We start from the raw sequence: 25,697 nt of genomic DNA, 5'->3' as shown, positions 1-25,697 counted from the left end.
CCCAGCGAGTTTTTCTGCGTGACGCGGCGGAGGCTTTCGCTCCAGTCCCGACTACTCAGCACGGTGCGCCAGGGTCTCAAGTTCCCGCGGAGCTCAGCTGGGCACGTCTTCATCCGTCACGACGCACACAGAGGCCCCCTGCAGCCCCCTTACGACGGACCTTTCCGGGTTTTGGAACACGGTGAAAAACACCTGGTGGTCGACATGGGCGGTAAGGCTGAGCACGTCTCGGTTGACCGGGTGAAGGCTGCTCACTTGGACGTGGACCGGCCGGTGGTGCTGGCTCGGCCGCCGAGACGGGGCCGACCCCCGGCTTTGATTCCTGTCAGGGAGTGTGGACCTGTTGTTCCGGTCCCTCCTCTGTCAGGGGCCGCACGGGTGGAGGTCGCTGTACCGACTCCGGTGCGCAGGTCTCGTGGGGGCAGGCGGATTGTTCCTCCCCGCCATACGGATTTTGTTTACACGTGAATTCTGGGGGGGCTTGTGTGGTGACACGTTATGGGACATAATTCACCTCTCTTATTGTGTTGCCACACGGACCCTTTAGTGGGAACACCTGGAGAGTTAGCCTCCATTCCTGCTAGCTCGTTAAGCAGAGCAGACGATGTGTTGACCTCTCTATATTTAATGGATAATAAAGAGTGGAACTCCGTTCTGAATACACCGCCTCCGACTCCCTTTTCCTGGCGCTACAACATTAAGTACAGTCCGCGGCATATCACTTCATAATCATATATTTCCTTATCTGAGTCAGCTGTAGTCAAATGTAGGCTAATTAAAGTCAGATCGTGTTTTAGACGGGGCAGTGATATCATAAACCTGTTAATGTACGCATTCAAACACTTTTTCTTTTACCAGCTGTATTCACCTTGCAGGTGCAGCTCTGTGGCTTTGATCCTGAATAAAATGTTTAAGTCATGGATGTTTAAAGTTTAACTTCTTCATATGTCTAATATTATAGTTGACTTTTCATTCAGGAAGTATGACGCTGCGCTGTCAGTACGCTTCTCCATGTTTGTGATTGGACGAATGCTCCAGATACCACCCCTTTCATGTGAACGCGCACCTAACTAGATAGGACACGGCTGGCTTGAGCGATCCACTTGATAACCAGCGTCGTAGGACAGTTTAGCGAGAGCGCGTATGTTTTGGATTAGGCCAACCGGCTAACTCAAACATATCCAGGTCAGGTTGAACCAGCTTCGTAGTACAGGTCCCAGATGTTACCTGTTCATTTAAGATCATAGAGACGGCCTACATTTGATGGTTAGAATGATGAACGCTGGTAATAACTCAGTAAGAGGTTTGGACAGTCCTATACAGTCATACTAGGGTGTTTTTTAGTTTGGTATGGAACTCTAGAAATACGAAGTGTGCCTTTTTTGGAGCTGGATTGTCAGTGATAAATAGGAATAAAGTATATTTCAGAGTCTGGCGTTAACCATGGCCAGTGACCACAACAAATACTTTCAGGACTTTTTGGAGAATCAAAGGGATCCCAATAATGCAACCTGATCCAATAATTGAAGTAACAGCATTGGAGGCAAAAACAACTGTCTGCCTAACACCTGTATGGGCTAAGTTGTTGTTTTGAAGCAGTTACAGTAGTGACAGGGTGCCTGAAAACACCTGTATGAGTTGAGCTGTAATTTTGAAGAAGTTAATGACAGGGTAAAGAAGAGAAGGGGTCAGGCTGCATGGAGCCACGAGCAGATGTAATTGTCAGGGTTTGAGTTTTGTTGTGTCTCTTTGTGGGGTTATTTAGTTTTTCTGTTCTCCCTGTCATGTTTTCCTCCTTGTTTCTTGTCAGAGGCCTATACTACGAAGCAGGATTTTCGCTTAGCCGGCTAACTTCAGGGGAAACTCCGGCTTTCCGGTCCTACGACGCTGGTTCTCTTTTTAGCGGGCTAGATCTCCATGTAACTTATGCTGTGCGGCTAACCTGCTCCGGAGCAGGTTAGGTTGCAGGCTAAGAGATCAACTCAGTGAAAGCACCGCCTGCTGACCAATCAGAGCTCAGTGTGCGGAGTTTAAAGCGATCAAGTCATATTACAGGAGAAAGGAAATACAGAAAAACTGCCGTTGCAGGAAAGACGGCCGGCAAAAATCACTGACTGTGTGAACGTGAACATTAATAGAATATCACCTCCCATCTTCAGAGCAATCTGACTATTATAACATTAGCGTTAAGAAAGCTTACTTAAATATCTGCCACAACATAAGTAACCGGATCAGAGTAACATTAAGTAGCCTACAGTCCGCGGCATATCACTTCATAATGTATAATATATTTTCTTATCTGAGTCAGCTGAGCCGTATCTGGCCGTGCAACACTCACAGTGTCACATACTGTATGCAGAAGTATTATTTTAAGCAACACATTAAGTTGACGAAACACTCGAGACAAATGTAATTAAAGTCAGATCGTGTCTTAGACGGGCAGTGATATCATAAACCTGTTAATGTACGCATTCAAACACTTTTTCTTTTGCCAGCTGTATTCACCTTGCAGGTGCAGCTATGTGGCTTTTATCCTGGATACAGTGTTTAAGTCATGGATGTTTAAAGTTTAACTTCTTCATATTTGACTAGTATTAAAGTTCACTTTTCATTCAGGAAGTATGACGCTGCGCTGTCAGTGCGCTTCTCCATGTTTGTGATTGGTCGAATGCTCCAAATACCACCCCTTTCATGTGAACGCGCACCTAACTAGATAGGACACGGCTGGCTTGAGCGATCCACTTGACAACCAGCGTCGTAGTACAGCTTAGCGACAGCGCGTATGTTTTGGATTAGGCCAACCGGCTAACTCAAACATATCCAGGTTAGGAAAATCCAGCTTCGTAGTACAGGCCTCTGGTCCTTCTCCCTGTGTTTTCCTCCCTGTCGTTAGTTTCCCTGGTGTGTCTAATTGTCTGATTGTGTTCACCTGTTGCCCTTGTGTTTCTCCTCCCCTGCCCGGCTGTTTCTCGTCTCGTGATTACCCCTCCCTGTATTTAGTCTTGTCTCTTCCTGTGTTCGGTGTTGGTTCATTGTTTGTTTTTCCCGTCACTCTCCATGTCAGTCATCGTCAGCTTTTTGTATTATATCTTCCTTGTGCTTCCTTTGTGTTTTTGCCATCTGCTTTTACAATAAAGCTCGTTTTAGTTTTTTAGACCAATTTACCATTTTTTGTAGTCTGCTTTTTGGTCCTACCTTTCCCAAACCGTAACAGTAATCTGTCTGTTGTGGTGACCACCTATTAATACACTGGGTTACATAATTCATACATGGAACTACAGTTGGGAGTATTGTTCCCACACGGACATGTTATGTGTTTACTATATATGTTGTGTGCCCTCCTGGCTTCTCTCTCTTCTTCCCGGACTGCAACCGGACAACATGACCTTAGTTGCTCTCTAATAAAGTACCCTTTTGCACCTTCCTTGCACCGCCTCTGACTCCCTATCTCTCGGCACTACACTATACTTGAACTTTAAGATCACAGAGACAGCCTTAATTTGATGGTTTGAATGATGAAAGCTGGTTATAACTCACTTTGAGGTCGGACAGTGCAGCAGTAATACAATGGTGGGTTTTAGTTTGTTATGGTACTGTAGAAATAGCAGGGAGAATGGGAGCCAACGGGGCAGGGTACCTTTGACCTTCATCATGAACCTGTTTAAGCTCTATTCAGTAAAAAGGAGAGTTGAGGGAAGATAAGGTTACACATCTCAAATGATTGAAGTGTCACAGTTAAGGAAGACTTAGTTGTGTTAAATTGCCTTTTCTGTATTGTATAAATAATAAATACAATTAAATAATAAACTTTGGCCACCAGTACTCGATCTGATTAGTGTCTATTCCTGCATTCACCTCTATGGTTAATTTGCAGATTGCAGTAGATTGAAGTTAAACTCTAATAGTAATTGTGTTTGTAACAGCAGAGCCCAAGGAAACAAAGCCATCTGCATTAACATTCTATTAGGGGCTATTAAAATATGGCATATGTGTGTCAGTTTGTTAAACCACATGGTCAGTTTCATCTTCCTTCCAAGTTGAGTCACTGCTTAGTTGATATGGGGATATGTGAAACATATCTATGTATATAGGTCTGCTATATAACATCCTGAGTGCATCACAAAGGGGAACTCGAGTGAAAGGCATGCAAATGGCTATTGTTAAAAAAAAAGCAGCCACAATTGTTTATTATACATCTTATTGGCATCATTTGTCAGATGGCTGCCTTTAATAGGGTTGAAGAAAAGCCTCCCACTGCACTTTTCCCACTGAGAGCAAGAGTAAGAAAATTAGAAAAGGAATAAATGACAGAAGCTCGGAGATACTTCCGTCCTCCCTTTTTCTCTATGAGTTCTACAGAGTTGATATATCTCCATTGTATATATGTTAGATAATATACATCTTTGAAGACTAACTGAATTGTATTGCCACTCTAAAATTCAGTTCATGTACATGAAAGGTACACGTGAAAAAATACACTACATTTGTATTTTAAGTGATGCCGTTTTATCATGTTCCAGCTTACTTCTCGTTTCCGTCACGTGTATCGCCAGAAGGTCAGTATTTTCCTTAGCATCTAATTAAATTAAAATGTATTTTCTCAATTCAGTCAAAATGAAACCATAGCTCAAACCTTATACTATCTAATCCAAGTATTAAAGCAAGAGCATTGGAGGCGATAAGAGCTGTGTGGCCCACAGCTGTATGGGTTAAATGGTAGTTTTGAAGCAGTAAGTGACAGGGTGCTTAAAAAGAAGAAGGGTTCAGGGACAATATGGAACCAGGAACAGATGTAATCTGTCTCGACTTAAACATCAGAGGGACAGCCTTTATTTGATGGCCTGAATGATAAACAATGGTAACCATTACATTTGAGAGGTTGTTGGACACTGAAACAGTCATACTATTTGTATAACTACACCATGTTTTAGTTTGCTTGTTCTTTGTCAGAGTGATGTTTAAAATCATTTATCGCACTTCAAATGTTGACCTTCCCATAAAACAGATTGAAATGATACTTTAATGATTGTGCTGGGAAATGTAGGACTCATATAATTAAATCAAAAGTAACATAAATGCTTTGAGCTCAGTATAAATGCTATGAATCTTTCATGTTTATAGCTTGGTTGTTTCTCTGAGATCCTTTTTTTCCATCTTTCTTGATAAGAATTACACAACATTACGGATTACTTCCAATCACCCACTCAAATCCAGTTATCCGCCCCAACCAGCTCCAACTTGTTCACAAATTACCACAGCAAAACCATCAGCCTAATAAATCCATTCTCCACCAGCAACAGTGGCATTTGGGCTAACCACCACTCCTAAACACTCATATAAATTCAAAATCATGACTCCGATTTCTGGGCCGTCGGTGGAGGCCAGGATGAGTACTTTACGGCCGATAGATGGGTAGATGGATGGGGGGTGGGGGGAGTGTTGGAAGCGTCTGGCGCTTAAGGGCCGGGTGTTGACATCACCCCGCACCTGACTTGTTAATGGCAAAAGTGCAAAAGCCCTGATTACCATCGATGAGCTTTGGTCCGCAGAGAAAAGAAGACATACATTCACATTTCCCTCTAAATGGATTCAGGGACATCTATCAAACAAATACCCCACTACCTTTCCTTTAAAGCCTGTCGGACTTGAAACAAACCTTGAAAGGGAACAGTTCTAAGAAGGAAACAAGGTGATCACTAAACCACATAATGTTGGTGCGACCTTTCAAGCACCCTTAAGCATATCCTGCATTATGGTCTGATTTATTCTGAGTGGAATCATAATTTCCAAATGAACAACATGCTGTTCTAAAGAAGACCTTGAAATGAGACCATAAACCCATTACGGATGTTTACAGAGATAATAAATCAAGGGAGAAGTAGGCTCATGTTATCATTGACTTCTATACAAGCTGACCAGCATTTGCATGTTTCAGTCCCTGCCCCTATAATGTAAGAGATCGTATCTAGGGACAGTGTTTGTTTTTTCTTTCTGAGCTAAAGTAGAGAGATGGAATTCATCTCCCTAGTACATATTAGCTCATTTTAGGCTAAAGAAAAACACAACAGGTGATTTTACACTCATTAAATGACAAAAAATAATATAAATCCCAATAAATCCCCCCAAATCCCAGACCCCGGTTCTTTAAGGTAAGGTAAGGTAGCTGCTACTTTCTCTCTCACAAACACATATTATCTTTGTGCTCTGACATACAGGGCTTTGTGCAGTACACTTAACTACGCAATGAATGTCCCAAGCAGCAGAGCATGTGGGACCAATCATCCTCCGGGGTCAGAAGTCGCCTGCTAATGTGACGATGTGCATGTCCCGGTGAAACGGCAGCTCTGTATCTTAGCGCATTGTCTTGGGGAGCAGATACATCAACTTGATGCTAGCTGAATTAACAGAGAGAACATTTTCATGAAAATAAAAGGCGATAAACATGTCTTCAGATTACAGATCACTCCATAAAAGAACCTCTACACCAATTAGGAGACTCATGAACTGAGTCATGAGGTTCCTGCATTAAATGGTAAGACTTTTTTTGATCTTCGCGCTGCCGTTTGGCTGTAGCTGAGGACCATCTTGGTGTTTTATATGGACAACCATGAAGAAAAAAACAAACTACTTTTAAATGTAAGTATACAACACATCATACAGACTAGTAGTCAGATGTCTGTCCAATCCCATATTGGGTGGCTCAAGCATAGCTCCAGCCAACAGTGTAATCCCTGTTCTATACCATTGCACAGGTATTTCCGATTGCAGGTAACCATAGCAATGGCACTTCTGCTACTGGCAGATTAGTGTGTTTCCAGACCTCTGAACCATCTCCCACATCTGCTCACCGACTTTAATCGTCTTATGTAGGATCCATTGATGGCTTTTTCAGCCAGGAGAACCAGTTGACCAATCAAAGTTCAGCAGAAAGGGAACGGAAAGGTAATCTCCCCCAATAGCCAGTCAGCTACCAAGCTACATTCATTAAAATTAGAAAAGGGTATAACTGATGAATGAAATTGCTGCACAAATAGATACAATAGTTGTAAAATGTGATATTAATGACAAAACAGTCAATAACTAACTGCTTCCTCAGAACTCTGAGGAGTCTTTCATCCCCAAAGGTAAAGTCCTGCCCTACTGCTGTACCCCTATGTGCCTCTTATTTGTACACAAAAAAGGAAATACATACAATGTAGACAGATACATTTTTGTACCAATTTGAATTGAACCATGAATTACACAAGTCAAGAAAGGGTCTTTCGTAAAACTGCTGCAGTGTAAGACTGTGACAACACGCAATTAGGACAAATATACAACATCATTTTGCACGCGACATTATATTTCAACGACAAACTATATTTCTGGACTTACAAAATAATAATCTTTTACATTGACAAACACCATATGTGTAGTGGCATCAAAGTTTAGCATCAAAGTTCTTCTTCACTTTGGCATGTTATCTTAATTGCTCAATTTGTATCCCTTTTAAACAATTAAACATTGTTATTTTTTTTAAATGTTATAAATAACTGGCATTTACAGTACAGCACATACACAATTATAGAGTGTTTATTCAAAAGTAAAAAGCTCAGCTTTTATGCAGTTAAGGTAACATCTTAATTGAAGGTATACATTTTTACTCCTGTGTTTTCAAACATTGCTGATGAAAATTAACAGCACCAGACAAGACAACATTAATGCCTATATTTAGTTAAACTGTTACTTTGTTACTCCTTATAATAAAACGACAGAGTAATAGTTTCCAGTCCTGTGCAGGCAGTGTATGTTTATGTACCACATCATAGCTGCCCTGTGTTGCTCTGTTATATTCAACGCTTGATTCCAGTCAACACCGCCACAACCTTTTTAGTTTCCTTCGCACCCATGAGAAAAATAAATCCAATAAAAAATGTATTTCAGTCTGAATTGGTAGATGTTACGGATGACGTTGAAATACCACATTGACAGGTTCTCAGAAGAGATGCATAATGAGAGGGGTGAGGACAGAAAGAAAGGGAAATGGGGAGAGAAATATATGTTGTGTACACCAGCTCAGTGAAAGCAAACAGCTAAATTAGTCATGCAATGGATGCAAATTTGCTTCCTCTGAGTGTTGCATGGTAGAATTACCCTGAGAGAAGCTGAGGGTGAATCATGCCAACCCCCGGCGCCATGTGAGATATTAGCAAACATCCAATTCAATAAGAAAGTGCTTAACATTCAAAAAGCTGTGAAAGTCTCATAAGGTGGCATTAACTGTTTGATATCACCATTTCCACTGAAAGGGGGGGCAAGACAAGAAGTGGTGGAAAAACAAACACGCCCACCTCCAGAAACGATCTTGGTGTGACGTGCCAAGTGGGACCGTGAAAACTCACATGGCCTTTTCCACGTGTGCATGTTAATGTTCATAAACATAGACAACGAGGTTCATTAATTGACACTGTAGTCCGAAGAGCCTCTCTGCTTCGAAAAGGGCACAGAGAGAGAAGGGGGTGAGGTGTTGGAAAGGCTTCTACATAAGCTAAATTAAACTACTGTCGCACTCCTGGATTCAACTTAAAGTTCAATTGGTGCTGGATATCAAGTGCACTTTTGTTTTATAAGTAAAACTATAAACACGGAGCAGCAGCCATCATAGGCCTGAGAGGACACAGATAGTGTTACATTTGTAAGATCTAATCTTTTTGTGGTGATCAATGCGTTTTAGAAGGTAAACATTTTTGTAAAGATTAAGGGCCTGATGTAAACAAGAGGCCTTTTTTTGTTGCATTACATGCTCTCAAGATTATGGAGCCCAGGAACATTTATGGGACCTCAAGAAGCTTTTATATTAACATCTGCAGTGAAAAGTAGGGTAAGTTAAGTTCCTGTCACAGTTGCTGAATCCAAAAGAGACACTGCTCAAGGCCTCGTGGCTGTCTTGCAATGTTACTTGCCCACTTGTCAAAAAACGTATCCTCGTTATGCTACAAAGCCGTTATTCAGGGTGCACAATCATATTTGTTTGAGTGTAAAAATATGTCAAATCAACTCTAACATGAGAGCTGTGTTGAGTTGGCTAATGAGAGTAAGTCCAACCAAGAGGTAGAAATCCAACCCTCCGCTAATATTTTGGTTCTTCACTGGGTCAACTTCTGGGCCCTTTTCTACTGGTTGGGTTTTGTGATTTGTTTCTGGTATCATTTTGAAGAGGCCCCAAATGTCATACTTTTCACCATGTTCTACCTGCAAGTAGAATTCTTATTACTTGGCCAATTAAGCTGATTCTAATGCCGTCTTAGAGTACAAAGAACAACATGATGACTTGTTTTGTTTCTGGCTTATCTTTATCACTTCTTATATGTGGTGAGCAAACAGGAATTCAAAAAAGGATTTTAGTGGATATGATTGGCAAATCTCTTGACTTTGTCAAAAGATGGCACTGTTGATTTGATGGATTTACTAATTGTGCGAGCCTTTCCATTGGTTTGTGATTAAGTGAAGGTTTCTGTACGAACATTCCCAAATCAAAAGCCCTGGATAAACGGCGAGGTGCGTGGCAAACTGAAAGCGCGCACTATCGCGCACAGAGCTGGAGATTTGGAGGAGTACAGGAATTCTAGATATGAACTCCGGAGAGCAATCAGCAGTGCAAAGAGACAATACAAAGACAAGGTGGAATCTGACTTCAAAGGCTGTAACACCCGGAAAATGTGGGCGGGACTACAAAGGAGCAGCGGGGGGTGCTGTGGGAGTGTCTGCGTGCGCATCTCTCCCAGATGAGCTGAACAGTTTTTTTGCACAATTTTAGAGCACCCAGGCTGTGGAGGCACAGAAGGATCAGGAGCCCTGCCCTTTTGTTTTAAACAGGGCAGATGTTTGCAAATCCTTTAAAAGGGTTAACCCACACAAGGCTCCTGGACCTGATGGCCTCCCTGGCCGTGTTCTCAGGGTGTGTGCAGTTCAGCTGGCAGAGGTGTTCACAGACATCTTCAACAGGTCCCTGCTGCAGTCTGTAGTCCCCACATGTTTTAAACACTCCACCATCGTTCCTGTCTCCAAAAAGACAAAAATCACCAGCCTCAACGACTACCGCCCAGTAGTAGCACTTACCTCCATCATAAAGTGCTTTGAGCGGTTAGTCCAAACCTTCATCACCTCCTCCCTCCCTGACTCTCTGGAACCCCTGCAGTTTGCCTACAGAGCAAACAGGTCCACAGACAACGCCATAGCCCTCACCATCCACACTGCCCTCTCACACCTGGACCAGAGGAACACATATGTGAGAATGCTGTTCATTGACTACAGTTCAGCCTTCAATACCATTGTGCCCTCCAAGCTGGTCATCAAGCTCAGAGACCTCGGGCTCAACAGCGCCCTCTGTGACTGGATCCTGAACTTCCTGACGGGCAGACCCCAGGCAGTGCGGGTGGGAAACATCACATCCTCCACCCTGATCCTCAACACCGGAGCCCCTCAAGGCTGCGTGCTCAGCCCTCTCCTCTACTCCCTGTTTACTCACGACTGCATGGCCACACACAGCTCCAACAACATTGTGAAGTTTGCTGACGACACAACCGTTATCGGCCAGATCACAGACGGCGACGAGACGGCGTACTAAGAGGAGGTCGAAAACCTGACATCTTGGTGCCAGGATAACAACCTCCATCTCAATGTCAGCAAAACAAAGGAGCTGATTGTGGATTACAGGAAGCAGCAGGGAGAGTGACACGCCCCCATCGCCATCAATGTGACTACGGTGGAGAGAGTCAGCAGCTTCAAGTTCCTCGGAGTCCACATCACTGAGGACCTGACATGGACTCTTCACACCACCACCATCACCAAAAAAGCTCGACAGCGGCTCTTCTTCCTCCGCAGGCTGAGGAGGTTCAATATGGACTCCAGGATACTCTGCAACTTCTACAGGTGCACCATAGAGAGGATCCTGACCTTCTACAGGTGCACCATAGAGAGTATCCTGACCTTCTACAGGTGCACCATAGAGAGGATCCTGATCACGGCCTGGTGCGGCAGCTGCACCGCCCTCAATCGTAAGGCTTTACAGAGGGTGGTGAAAACTGCACAGAACATCACCAGGACGGAGCTGCCATCCATGGAGGATCTTTACTCCAAGCGGCTCAGGAAGAAATCCCTCAGGATTATAAAAGACCCCCCATCACCCCAGCCACAAACTGTTCAGTCTGCTGCCGTCTGGCAGGGGTTACCGCAGCATCCAGACAAAAACCACCAGACTCAGGGACAGTTTAATCCCACAGGCAATAAGACCTGAACTGTTGTAACAACATCCATAACATTCATCTGCTACTTAGTAATTATGTATCTATTTATCTAATGTATCATTCCAATAGCTTGCATATAGACTCTTATTTCACTACTTCACTTTTTTTAAACTATTTTTCTTTTTGTATTTACTTTTTAATATTTACTTGCACTATATTTTTCTGTTTTTCTGTATTATTGTGTTGCACAGTTGGAGAAGCCTGTGACCTAAGATTTTCATCGACATAACTACTCTGTAGCTATGTTCGTATGACAAATAAAGAACCTTGAACCTTGAAGTGCCTGTGCAACCTGGGATGAGTAGAAATGGATTGCTTGCACAAATTGCTTTTTACACAATTCAGATCAGCAAATGTGCGGAAAGGATGGCCTAGTTCTCACCTAACTGGCAAGAGGTTTTTGAAAATATACTAAAAGAGAATAAACACAAGGAGCTTTGAAAAAAAAGCATCCAGTGAGCTGAACATGAGTGTATTTCTTAGGATTTCACTATTGATTTTATACTGGACGTAATCAATCATGTGATGTTGGGTTAACAGTCATTTGGTGACATTTTCACAGCGCCCCAGCAGAGGATCTGTCATCACAACAAAACAAACAGTAATACAGGCACTGTATTGATCCCTTTCAGGTGTGCTCTTTAACCCTATCTGCGGCAGATCCCCTACGGGAAAATGGGATGCCAAGATGGATTTGTTGAGACAAGTACATATGTGTTTGACCAACAAATAGAAGATTGTAATTTTGTGGGGCATAGAAACATATTTTCCCCCGCCCAAAAAGCTGTATGTTAAAGAATTATTTCAAAGGTAGTAGTCTTGTGAGTGTAGAGAGCAAAACACCTTTGTTGTATTCTTTGGATAAAGTTTAAATACAAATGTCCATTCCTGTTGTGTAAGGAGTGTATTATCTTGTTCTGTTGTTGTGAATTCTTCTCTGAGAAATCACTGAAAAGTTGTTAAGTTGTTAAACCTGTTTTTGCTTTGTTCATTTCAATATGTTGGCCTTTTCAAGTGAGGCACATCTGACTACGAAATTTCGACATCTCCCCTCTTCTACAAGGCTTACGGACATTTTGGACATAAGGAAATAAACCAAACTCAAACTGAAGTGTATATAAAGGGCTTCTCTGGTCTGTGATAAGACTCTAGACCTTTATAAATCTATGGTTTTCATTTTGGTTTTGCTTAATGATTAGTGGATTAAGTTAATATGTGCTGCTTCAAATGTTCAATCTTCTATCTCTGCAAAAAAAGAGAAAGTAAATAATAGACTTATTTAAAAGTAATTTACCACTTTGTCAAAGTGAATCCGTTTCTAAGTGTGAACTACGGTCCCCTTCTGTCAATGCATACTACTAATGCTGTTACGATTGGGTGAAGCAGGTAGGACTCAAATGCAGAATTTAACGAAAAGCGAGCTTTATTAAATAATAAAAGCTGTGGCAAAAAAGGCAGTATCCAAAATATCCAAAACAAACGAGCAGCACAAGGAACACAGACCGTGGAATAACATGGAGGGGAAACAATGAATCGACATGGAACACAGGGGAAGACTAGACTAAATACACAGACGGGTAATCACAGGACAAGACACAGCTGGGCAGGGGAGGGAGAAACACAAGGTGAACACATTGAGACAATCAGACACACCAGGGAAACTAACGACAGGGAGGAGGACCAGACAAAACACAAGGAGGAAGACAAAACACAGAATGAACAGACTTACAAAACCCATAACCAGACAGACAACACTAAAACCGTGACATAAACCTGGGAGTGTGACAAATGCACATGTTGTCATTTCAAACTAATTATGTCATTAAACTGGACAACCCTTGACTCAGCATTTTCTATGTCTGTTACGGTTATCTGAGAGGACCCAAATGCAGGACACGGCAGAGTGTTAAAAAGGTTTATTTTGAGGTGAAGGAGCGTGGAGAATAATCCGGCTGGTGGCGGCTGTTGAGGTGGAGGAGCATGGAGAGTAATCCGGCTGATAGCGGCTGTTGAGGTGGAGGAGCGTTGAGAGTAATCCGGTTGGAGAGTGATCCGGTTGGAGAGTGATCCACTGGGGTTTAAACAACGATCTGGCGCTGACAAGTTGTGGAGCCTCCGCTGATATGCCATTAGTAAATGGCTGATGGAAATCAGGTGTGTAGCAGAGGAGGGTGCCCAACTGATTGCAGCAGGTGGAGGTTGAGCCGGGAGCCAGGAGTGACAGCCACCACGCCCACACAGACAGGGGAAGGGAAAACACACACAAGGGAGATGGCTGGAGAATACAACCACCACAGTACCCCCCCCTTAAGGGACGCCTCCAGGTGGTCTACCAGGGTTATCCCGGTGGAAGTCCCGTACCAGAGACGCGCCCACGATGTCTCGCCGGGGAACCCAACACCTCTCCTCTGGACCATAGCCCTCCCAATCCACAATATATTGGAATCCCCTTCCACGGCGACGAACGTCCAACAATCGCCTGACGGTGTAGGTTGGGTGATTATTGATGATGCGGGGGGGTGGGGGAACACTCACTGGAGGAGACAAAGGACTGCTGGCAACAGGTTTCAACAGAGAGACATGAAATGTCGGATGAACCTTCGAGCGAAGCTTGAGCTTGACTGCAGATGGATTGATAATAGAGTCGATAATGAAGGGGCGACATACCGTGGAGTGAGTTTCTTCGACTCTGTCTTGAGTGGGAGATCTTTGGAAGAAAGCCAAACACTCTGACCTGGTAAGTAGTTGGGGGCCGGGGTCCTGTGGCGGTCTGCGATGAGGCGGTTGCGGGCAGCGGCGGAGCGGAGCAGGGCGGCTCGGGTGTCCCTCCACACCTTACGACAGCGACGAAGGTGGGTCTGAACGGAGGGAACAGCAACTTCCTCTTCCTGGGCTGGAAACAGAGGTGGTTGGAAACCCATGGCACAATGAAAGGGTGAAATACCTGTGGCTGCATTTGACAGGGAGTTGTGGGCATATTCGATCCATGGCAGATGTGGGCACCATGACGAAGGGTTCCTGAAAGCCACACAACGAAGGGCCGCCCCCAGATCCTGGTTGGCCCGTTCCGTTTGCCCGTTCGTCTGAGGATGATAGCCAGATGACAGGCTCACCGTTGCTCCCAGAGCCTGACAGAAGGCCTTCCAAACGTGGGAAATGAACTGGGGACCCCGGTCAGAGACGATGTCGGTGGGGATCCCATGAAGTCGAACTACATGGTTGACCAGAAGATCTGCAGTCTCTCGGGCAGTGGGAAGCTTGGAAAGAGCCACAAAGTGTACCATCTTTGAGAATCTGTCCACAATAGTTAGGATGATGGTATTTCCTTGTGAAAGTGGAAGTCCAGTAACAAAATCCAATGCCACATGCGACCAAGGGCGACTAGGTACCGGCAGCGGGCGAAGCAGGCCAGAGGGAGACTGGTGGGAGGACTTGGCGCGGGCACATACTGTACAGGCAGCAACAAAGGCCCTGGTGTCTTGAGCCATGGAAGGCCACCAGAACCGTTGTCTGAGAATAAACAGTGTGCGATGGACACCAGGATGACATGAGAGACGGGAGGCGTGTGCCCACTGCAGGACCTTGGAGCGAACAGGGGTAGGCACAAAAAGACTATTAGCTGGGCAGTTACCTGGGTTAGGCTGCGCCCGCTGAGCCTCCCTGACCAATGACTCAATCTCCCAGTTAACAGCCGCCACCACGCAGGAGGCAGGCAGGATAGTGTCTGGACTGGCAGCTGGTCCTTTGTAAGCGAACTGGCAAGAGAGAGCGTCAGGCTTGAGGTTCCGTGACCCTGGACGGTAGGTGAGGGTGAATGAGAAGCGGCCGAAATACAGGGCCCATCGAGCCTGACGGGAGTTAAGGCGCTTGGCAGATTGGATGTACGCCAGGTTCTTGTGGTCCGTCCATACAATAAAAGGGATTTCAGCTCCCTCCAGCCAGTGCCTCCACTCCTCTAGGGCAAGTTTGACAGCCAGCATTTCTCTGTTACCCACGTCATAGTTCTTCTCAGCTGGGGTGAGGCGGCGAGAGAAAAATGCACAAGGATGCAATTTTTGGTCTCGTTCCGAGCGCTGGGAAAGAACTGCCCCTACCCCGGTGTTGGAGGCATCGACCTCCACAATGAACTGGCGAGAGGAATCAGGGTGGATGAGCACAGGGGCAGTAGTGAATAGTCTCTTTAGCTCTGAAAAGGCTGCATTGCACTCTGGGTTCCAGGAAAAAACAGTTGTAGGGGAAGTGAGTCTGGTTAAAGGACCCGCCACTCTGCTGTAGTCCCTGATGAAGCGCCGATAGAAATTGGCAAAACCAAGAAACCGTTGAAGCTGTTTAACTGAGGTTGGTTTGGGCCACCCCGCCACCGCTTGGATCTTCTCAGGGTCGGTCCTAAGCTTTCCTTCCTCAATGATGTAGCCCAGTAATGAGACTGTGTTGACATGGAATTCGCATTTTTCCGCCTTCACAAAGAGTCTGTTTTCCAGGAGTCTCTGCAGCACCTGCCTGACATGGATAATGTGCTCCTCCTTGTTACGAGAGAATATGAGGATGTCATCCAAGTAGACAAAGACTGATCGGTTGAGGAGGTCACGGAGCACATCGTTCACCATCGACTGAAAGACTGCTGGGGCATTCGTCAGTCCAAAAGGCATCACCAGATACTCGAAGTGACCGAGTGGTGTGTTAAAGGCCGTCTTCCACTCGTCCCCTTCTCGGATTCTGACGAGGTGGTAGGCATTGCGGAGGTCCAGTTTGGAAAAAAATGTGGCTTCCTGGAGGGGTTCAAAGGCGGAGTTAATGAGGGGTAGTGGGTATTTGTTCTTTACAGTGATGGCATTGAGATCCCTGTAATCAATGCAGGGCCGCAGTGAGCGGTCCTTCTTGGAGACGAAGAAAAAACCAGCACCGACCGGGGAGGAGGATGGCCGAATGACACAGCCAGGGAGTCATGGATGTAACTCTCCATGGATTTTCTCTCAGGGCGAGACAGGTTGAACAGACGTGAGGAAGGCAGAGGGGCCCCGGGAAGGAGGTCAATGGCACAGTCGTAGGGTCGATGAGGAGGAAGAGAAAGAGCTCGCTGTTTACTGAACACCTCTCCTAGGTTATGATATTCAGTGGGAACAGATGACAGGTCAGGCGGCTCGATCTTGAGTGGTGGAGAGGCGGCCTCTGCTGGCGGTAGGGCAGACTGCAGGCATGAGGATAAGCAAAAAGAACTCCAACTATTGATTTTGCCAGTTACCCAATCAATCTGGGGGTTGTGTGTTCTTAACTAGGGATGGCCCAACACTATGGGGTGAGGAAATTAGGTGAAACTGAATAAACTCACGATGGTTTCCAGACAGAATGAGGTTTACTGGCTTGGTGCGGTGAGTGACTTGGGCCAGGAATTTTCCATTTAGAGCATTAGCACTAAGAGGTGAATCTAACACTTCGCAGGAAATTCCTGCCTGAGCTGCAATGTCAATGTCCAAAAAGTTCTCATCCGCCCCCGAGTCCACTAAGGCGAGCAGGGGTAGGGACTGTTTGTCGCAGCAAAGCATGGCTTCTAGCTGCGTTCTGGGTCGGGGGTTGAGAGAGGAGGAAGGGCTCACCAGAATCCCCACAGCTACTGACGAGCCTGACCTTTTGGCAGATTAGGACAGGAGGAAACGAGATGACTGATTTGGCTGCAATAAACACATTCCCCAGCCTGGATCCTTCTAGCACGCTCAGATGGTGAAAGGCGGGCCCTTCCCACTTGCATGGGCTCATCTCCAGGGGATGAGATTGAGTAAGGAGTCGGGAAAGATCTGGAGATTGGGGTAGTGGCGGTTCCAATTTGGGGATCAAGTGAGAAGTCGCTGGGATTGGAGTGACGGCTATTCCTATCCCTACGTCTCTCTCTGAGGCGATTATCAATCTTGATGGCTGTGGCAATTCAATTATCCAAGCTAACTGGATCATCCCTAGCAGCTAGCTCGTCTTTAATTGCTTCGTTCAGCCCCTGAAGAAAAGCATCCTGCAATGACTCGTTATTCCAGCGTGAGTCGGAAGCAACTGTTCTAAACTCAACTGAAAATTCGGCTACACTACGGGAGCCCTGCCGGAGAGAAAGAAGGTGTCTGGAAGCGTCCCTCCCCCGTACCGGGTGATCAAAAACATTTTTCATTTCGGAAATGAAAGTATCATATGACCAGCACATTTGTGGCTGGCTCTCCCTAACAGCTGTAGCCCAATCTAAAGCCCTCCCCCTCAACAGACTCATTACATATGCTACCCTAGTACTAGGCTGCTGCTCAAAAACTAACGTACACTGAAACAAAAAGGCTCTACAAATACCCAAATCTCCAGCGTATCGCTCCGGTGTGGGAATGACAGCCTCTCATAGCTGATGGAGGCGTGCCGATCCTTTGCACATTAGCGGAGAGGTTCCGGAGAGTCTCCACTGCCTCACGGAGAACTGTATCGTGATGCCCCACGAGAGCGCCTTGACTGGCCAGGGCTTGGCAGAGTTCGTCTGCAGTCTTGGGCTGGTAGCCGGTGTCCGCTGGGTCCATACTGGCCAGATCGTTCTGTTACGGTTATCTGAGAGGACCCAAACGCAGGACACGGCAGAGTGTTAAAAAGGTTTATTTTGAGGTGAAGGAGCGTGGAGAATAATCCGGCTGGTGGCGGCTGTTGAGGTGGAGGAGCGTGGAGAGTAATCCGGTTGGAGAGTGATCCACTGGGATTTAAACAACGATCTGGCGCTGACAAGTTGTGGAGCCTCTGCTGATATGCCATTAGTAAATGGCTGATGGAAATCAGGTGTGTAGCAGAGGAGGGTGCCCAACTGATTGCAGCAGGTGGAGGTTGAGCCGGGAGCCAGGAGTGACAGCCACCACGCTCACACAGACAGGGGAAGTCTGTGTGGAAAATGTGTTTGTCACAGGCAAACAACGCATTAAACCTAAAATCACACAGCTCTAAAGAAGGAGATGAGGGTCCACAGCAGATCAGAGCGTTTGCGGACATTTATACATAAATAAAGTGGAAACACTATCAGCCCCTGAATGCAGAATCACTCCTAAACTACACTCAACAAAAATATAAATGCAACCATTTTGTTTTTGCTCCCATTTTTCATGAGATGAACTCAAAGATCTAAAACATTTTCTATATACACAAAATAACCATTTCTCTCAAATATTGTTCACAAATCTGAAAAAATCTGTGATAGTGAGCACTTCTCCTTCGCCGAGATAATCCATCCCACCTCACAGGTGTGGCATATCAAGATGCTGATTAGACAGCATGATTATTGCACAGGTGTGCCTTAGGCTGGCCACAATAAAAGGCCACTCTGAAACGTGCATTTTTGCTTTATTGGGGGGGTCTGGGGAGGTCCGAAAACTAGTCAGTATCTGGTGTGAGGGGTAGGATTAGGGTTAGGGTAATGTTGTGAATCGAGTGGCCTGTGTTCGTCGTCCATAACATACGCCTGCCCATACCATAAGCCCACCACCACCATGGGCCACTCGATTCACAACATTACCCTAACCCTAACCCTACCCCTACCCCTCACACCAGATACTGACTGGTTTTCGGACCCCCCCAGACCCGGACCTATTTTTATTATATGTACAGTACTTTGGCTCGACCAAAAATCGTTTATAAATGTGCTATATAAATAAAACTTGATTTGATTTGATTTGATCTATGCTTTTAATGTCTATTAGGCCAAAAACATGACTATAAACCATATTTGAAAATAGAAGTCGATTACCAATTACATTAGTTTAGTTTCTCCAATTAGATAAAATACTGAAAAAGAGACAATTCTCTAGCGAAGAAATAGCATTATCTGACATTAGTGTGCTCATGCATAATCATATAATGCAATTAGTTCTTGTTTTATCTCTGAAGTTAATGGAAATACTTGAATATTTCAGAAGCAAAAAAGACAAATATGACATTCCACAAAATAAAGTGTCACTAATCAATCAGTGCCAAAACCAAACCTAAGATTGGCTTTAAAATTATATGCTGGGTTAATTCGTCTATAGAGAGGCGAAGTCCCGCCCTTCTACTTCCGCCCCATGGGACCTTATTTCGGAAAAATTATGTATTGGAGTCAATGGGGAGAGAAAGATTATCTTTCGATCCCGTTTGAATTGTGCCATGAATTACACATATGATGTTTGTCAATCTTAAAAAATTATTTCCATCACACAAAGTCACAGTTTGTCGTAAAACTGTTGAAATATATGACTATGAAAAATACGCAACTAGAAAGACTACAAATCCCAGAGTCGCGTAAGTGATGTCATAAACGTTACACATTACACTCGTGTTACTCACCGAAACCTTGTAAAGCCGGTGCCGCATGCTGGCTCTTACGGAACCGACTAACTCCCCTTTTTCGTATGTACAGTTCTCAACATGGCCAGACTGGTAGTGATTTTCACCTCTTTAAATACTTTTCGCCTTATTCTGAAAGAAAGAGGTGAAATGTGCTAACGTGACAGCCATCTTAGTGTAGGTGACGTGTGCGAGACCAGAGATGTAGTTCATTGAGCGTTTCACACAAAAGACACAAAATTATCTTTTAAATTGACAAACATCATATGTGTAATTCGTGGCACAATTAAAATGGGATCGAAAGATAATCTTTCTCTCCCCATTGACTTCAATACATAATTTTTCTGAAATAAGGTCCCATGGAGGTCCACCGGAAGGGGAGGGACTTCGCCACTCTATAGAAGTCTTTGTGCTGTATTATGCAGTGATAATGAGACATAAAGCCATATCATTAAGATACAAAGAAAAACGTCTCTTGGGTCATAGGGTTATAGTGTCCTGGCCGAGTGCAAGGGCAACTAAGCAAGAGAAAATAAAGAGCACAGCGAGCTTATTAAAATCAGGTGGTTGCTAATAGGGGGGAGGTATAGGTAGTAGAAAGAAGCTGATTTCACGGAAAAGCAACCATTTACTGTAAGTATGAAATAGTAAAATATGTGATATTTTTCGAGGGCTTGTCGGTTTGCTTTGGTGAAATGTTTGCATTAGGGATGTCATGAGAACAGAGTCTTCAGTACCAAGTTGGTGCCAACATTCTGAACATGTGACTTGTTTTTATAAGTACTGTGAGTCTCGCAAAATAACGTCGTAACGTCTTCTCGTTGCAGGGGGCAAGGGGATGCACCCTTCCTCTTATAATGACGTGAACTGCAAATCTGTGTTGTTAACAACAGGAGAGTTACAGGGTGGTTGCAGTCTTATAATAATACATAACAAGCTAACAGCTAATGTCAACAGAGTGAGATTACATAGAATCATATTGTAATTGTCATATTGGAAGGTAAACTATGACATTAACATGATGTGTTCAAATGTTGTCATGTAAAATGTTTGATTGTGGCAATAATAAATTATAAGTTAAGTTGATATGCTTGGAAATATAAGAAATTATTAGTAAATTATGACCTATATAGTGAGATATTAAAGGTTTGTATGGTGAAGTACACAGTGTTTGGTTTTCAAATTGTTTTTACAATTGAATTGTATCAGGTATTTGTATTGACTATAACATTTCTGCTGTCGTGACATAGTTTGCATGTTGTTTTTGATCCCGAGGAATAATAATTCCATCGCAGGATTTAGTAACATATAATTGTATGAATGTTCAGGCTTCTAACTTTAGGTATTTACTCTTGCATTGAGGAAAAAGCAGACGCCAACTTTGCAATGAAGCCAATTCCCACGCGCGTACAGATAGGAAGCAACCCGTGACGTGTGCCTCAAGCCAGAACTGAACCACATACTTAAGGCTTGCCAGCACCGTCCTCCAACCAATTACGATGTATTCTGAGAGGTACTTGGCTATCAGAGAAGCCAGCAGATCTGCCCTGTCTCGATGAGTTGCAACATTTCCAGGCACACACAGGTCATTGATTAGAGGGGCTCAACTCACAGCCTCAGTCTATCAGCGCTCAGGGACCGGTAATCAATTCTCTAATGCCGTTTGAGCCTATTCACCGCAGCAATGATCCACTCCTCATTTTGCAGATACAGACACACATCCCCACGTGGAAGGACTTGTGTGGATGTTGCCAAGCACACACCGAATATTACCCAGATGGCCATCGTAAAAGCAGGGGACAACTCCCAAATATTAACTTACAAAGTGAAGCAGTGATGGGGCACTGTCATCTAATGACATTATCAAAATGAGTGCAGCTCTCCTGAGGCGGACTCTGGTTCCTGATTACCTGGCAGCGCAGGACCCTGTTTGTGGCCAAATCTGATCAGCATAGCACCAGACACAGGCATGGCCGGTCAGCGATTCAGCCCCGCGGCCCCTTATCTCTATCGACAGGCTGTTGTTCCTTTATGGGCAATGATGTACTCCCAAGAATTAATCTGATTGGGCTCTGGTGGAAGATTATTTTCGAGTGAAACTACTGAAAGGAAAGCACGGGCCCTAACTTCCTTTCTGCGCTACCCTCGATCAGATGGAATTACGCTGATAGACCTTGTACAGATCAGGGAGAGCGAGGACTGAATCTCTGCTTCAGGCAGGTCGTCTGCGGAAATGCACTGACCAGTAACAACTCCGATTATTGCCTCCAAGAAACTTTTTAAACAGGATAATTGACAGTCAAACAAATGTGTGCAATAAGAACCATGTTGCCTCAGTCCTAAATTACAACGTTATATAGTGTAATTTGGTTATTGCTTCCAAACCATCATCCTTCTAAATACTTTTCACTTTCATTTTTTATATGCTTGCTAACAATATTAACATAATTTTACTTTGGTGGCATCCTAAATGCAGGGCTTTTAGTTGGAACGGAGTATTTTTACAATTGCTACTAAATTAAGAATCTGAATACTTCCTCCGATGATTTCAAAGGCAAGGTTTTCTGTTGGTATTACATTCAATTAGATTGTATTTCAACATGTTGATTAAAAAAATTAAATACAAATAATATATCCAGCAAACATCAAACATAAATATAAAAGGTCATACTTCAAGTCAGAAAAGGTGTAGGTAGAAGTGATTACTTATCAAGTCACACCTCTTTAAAAACAATATTTTGTCAATGTAATGTATATTATTAATTATAAAACGGTCAAATCAAGCAATCTGATTGGTTCTTAGCCGTGATATACTGAGCGTATACAACGGGTAGAATTGTAAGTTACTTTTCACAACAAGTAAGTATCCCTCCGCGTCTGAGAAAAACAGTATACAGTTGGGCTGAACAGTTTGCTTTTCATACTGGAACAAGAAAGCAGCGGAGAAGTAACGGGGCAGAAACCCTCCTTTTTACGCAGCGGTCCAGACATACACATCAAACGGCAAAACATATTCAGTGTGCAGTTCCTTTGGCATAAGGGCAGGGATATCTAGATACTTTCCAAGGTCTGACATCATGAATTGAGCTACTTTTAAAGCAAGCAACGATGTTTTCAAATCTGTAATCAAAGAGGTCCGCAAAAACACTATCGGCCAATCAGATTGCTTGATTTGACTTGTCTGTTTTATAAATATATTTACATTTCTTCCGTTACGAAACAAACTTACAAGGCATAAAATGGAAACATTTAAGATTAACTTCGACCTCCGGGGGGTCTTACTATGGAGGAGTGGATTGAGCAGTGCCTATCTCCAGAAAAAAAAAAGCACCTAAACGACGACATGCAGAGCTACGTGAAGAGCAGGTAGACCAACTGGAAACGTACCACCATTCAAAAGCTTTCTGATGCGGGTCTTGAAACAAAGCAGAGAAATCATGACCGTTTGTGGCCATAGGTGCGAAAGCTCTCTCTAGAGAGCTACTGGAAGCCAAATCTCGGGGACCGGAGAAAGTGGAGCAATATTCTCACCACGCCAAGCAACAGCCTAGAACAACCTCAACAAGTAACCACGTAAGCCATTCTACTGATGCTGGACAGTTTTTCAGTGGGTGCAACATACAAATGAATGTAAATAAATAATGGATCAACGCTCTCTGTCTAATATGTTCGCTAGCTGTTAGTGTTGTTGCATAGCAACCACCTCGCACTATGTTTCGCGCAGAAGGCAACGGAGGGACTATTTTATTTTGAACATCATCATTTATTAATAAAAACTATTTAAATTAGAGTGTGTATTTTTTTTTCATATTGCCACACTTGGTAACCGTTTTATAAAAGCAATATCTCACGACAGGCCGTGGTATATGCTCATTATATCACAGCTAAGGGGCGTGGTTCGCGTCGGGCCGAACCATGTATAATTAAGAATTGCTTAATTATACATGAATGTTCTGACTTTATGCACAAATCAAACAAAAATAAGGCATTTGTCAATTCTCGTTGGTAAATGCTTAAATCATGTACATTTCGATTTGTGACTATAGTAAGAAAATGTGCTTGGTTGATGCGAGTCATTGCTTTCATCAGGTTTTGCTTCAGTAAAATGTATCAAAGAAATCGACCTGATTGTTTAGAAGAGAGTTGTTTTAAAGGAGCATGTAATCTAGGATTTAAGCCCACACATGCAGGGCCCAATGGGTTAGCACCCCATCGCCTTGATAACGCCACCTCGTCTCCGTAGGCTGGCTTTTAGGGTGACCTCACATTGTGTTTTCATAAAAGGAAAACTAAATTGAGCTTTTGATGTAGTGCAATGTATGAGTGGTCCGTAGGAATTAGCTCAAAGGTAGAGCACCCTTTGAGCATGTGAAAAGCAGTGGGATCTAGGCCCACAACACTCTCCTGCTGTGGACTGATATTTACTGTAACTAAAGAATCAACTGATAGTTAAAACTTTGATCGGTTTTAAAAAATGCCGAGCTAGGGAGCTTCTTTATCAAACAAAACAATTACCATACACAGTATGTGTATATCTGCTAATTATCCAACATTCATAATGTTCAAAACGAATGATTCAGTTTGTTTTTAATCTGATTAGGAGTATCATTAAATGTGAAAATATACCTTTGCAAGCATCACAACACATTAATAACTTAATCGTTTTTGCCATGTTTCCATTTCTGCATTAAAATACCTGTCAATCAATTATAGATTGGATAGAGGGTGTCGTTTTTCTCATACTGATATTCTGAACAATCTGTGCTGTTGTATTTGCTGTAAAGTGTCTCTACTGTAGGCTATTTTTATTATATGTACAGCACTTTGGCTCGACCAAAAATCGTTTATAAATGTGCTATATAAATAAAACTTGATTTGATTTGATAGAGTGATAGGGTGCTTAGAATGTTGGTGGTAATTTGACCTCAGTGTTTGAATTTGGATCACGGTTTGGGCTTTCAAATGAACAACGCTACGATAGTTTACACTTACTTTGGTGTCTGTGTGTCATCCAAGCGGTTCCCCAGCTGGAACTCGTGGGATTTGCTGCGGTGCAGTGCGGTGAAGCCCGGCAGCAGATGGATGAGCTTGCGGCTCGGTGGAGGTGGCGTGCCCGGGGCCTTCCCTTTGTTCCTTCGCCGCATTGGGGGGGTGCCAGGCGGGGTCATGGTGTTTACCACCAAGGGAGTCCGAGGAGGCGTGTGGCCAAAATGCCTCTGTCGGGGAGACGGGGGCAGAGAGCGATGACCAAAGTCCAAGGGAGGGAAGAGCCCCGTGGATGGGCTGTCGACTGTCAGCCGATCGGCATATAAAGGGGGGGCCAGGGCCTGGGGGCTGTGGCACATGTGCTGGTTGTACTTGGACTGGACTTTGGGGCTTTGGGAGAGCTGGTACCGGATCCACTGACTGACCTCTGGTTGGCACACTGGAGTGTTCTCTTTGCCCGATTCAGAGGTGGGCCACTGGATGGACCAGTCCTGCTTCGACTGGCTCCCTGTGGGAAGATGACACAGATTCAACAGATTCAACACCAATAGAAAACCTGGTTGTGACAAACTAAATAACCATAACCCTAACACCCTAGTGTACAGTTTTCTTTTGCGATGCAAATAGGTTTTATTTATTTTGACTACGTTTTGTAATGTCTGTTTGTATCCTCTCCTATCTATAAACCTATACAAGTGATACAAGTTTTTATGTTGATGGTGATCACAGGTTTTTTAAATACCATCTGCAAAATAAACAGCAACATTTATAGAAACGTAGGTACTCAAGATAGTACACAGACCTCAGTACTTTCATTTAAATGATTTTTTCTGAATAATTAGGCTAGATGAAAACTGTTTTATGTAAAAAGTTACTGTTAAATTCTAACATTCGTTTTTGGGCCTCAATTTATCTCCATTGTTTAAGTCAGAGGGGGTCAAAACGTAGCCAAATAAATCAATATCTGCATGCCTTGATACCACTTAGGGTAGTGAGAAAATATATTTTTATTTCATAATTTAGCTTTTTTGCTTAATATGGTGTATCAAGTTAAACTAAAGTGGTTCTTGACATGTACTTAAAACTGAATCATCAATTAACTTT

General features: G+C 43.8%; 1 protein-coding gene across 6 annotated transcripts in view; it reads right to left on the bottom strand.

Moving 5' to 3' along the window:
• Positions 1-25,697, bottom strand: part of ksr2 (kinase suppressor of ras 2) — a 189,674-nt gene that overhangs the window by 69,999 nt on the left and 93,978 nt on the right. For all 6 annotated transcript variants that reach the window (XM_034092087.2, XM_034092085.2, XM_034092086.2 and 3 more), the window contains one exon: positions 24,600-25,101. In XM_034092087.2, coding sequence (XP_033947978.1) covers positions 24,600-25,101 — 502 coding nt within the window. The remainder of the gene's footprint in view (positions 1-24,599; positions 25,102-25,697) is intronic.

This window comes from Pseudochaenichthys georgianus, chromosome 9 (genome assembly GCF_902827115.2).
Source record: "Pseudochaenichthys georgianus chromosome 9, fPseGeo1.2, whole genome shotgun sequence".
Lineage (NCBI taxonomy): Eukaryota > Metazoa > Chordata > Actinopteri > Perciformes > Channichthyidae > Pseudochaenichthys > Pseudochaenichthys georgianus.
The sequence above is the reverse complement of the archived record's forward strand: the minus strand, read 5'-3'. Positions and strand labels throughout refer to the sequence as shown.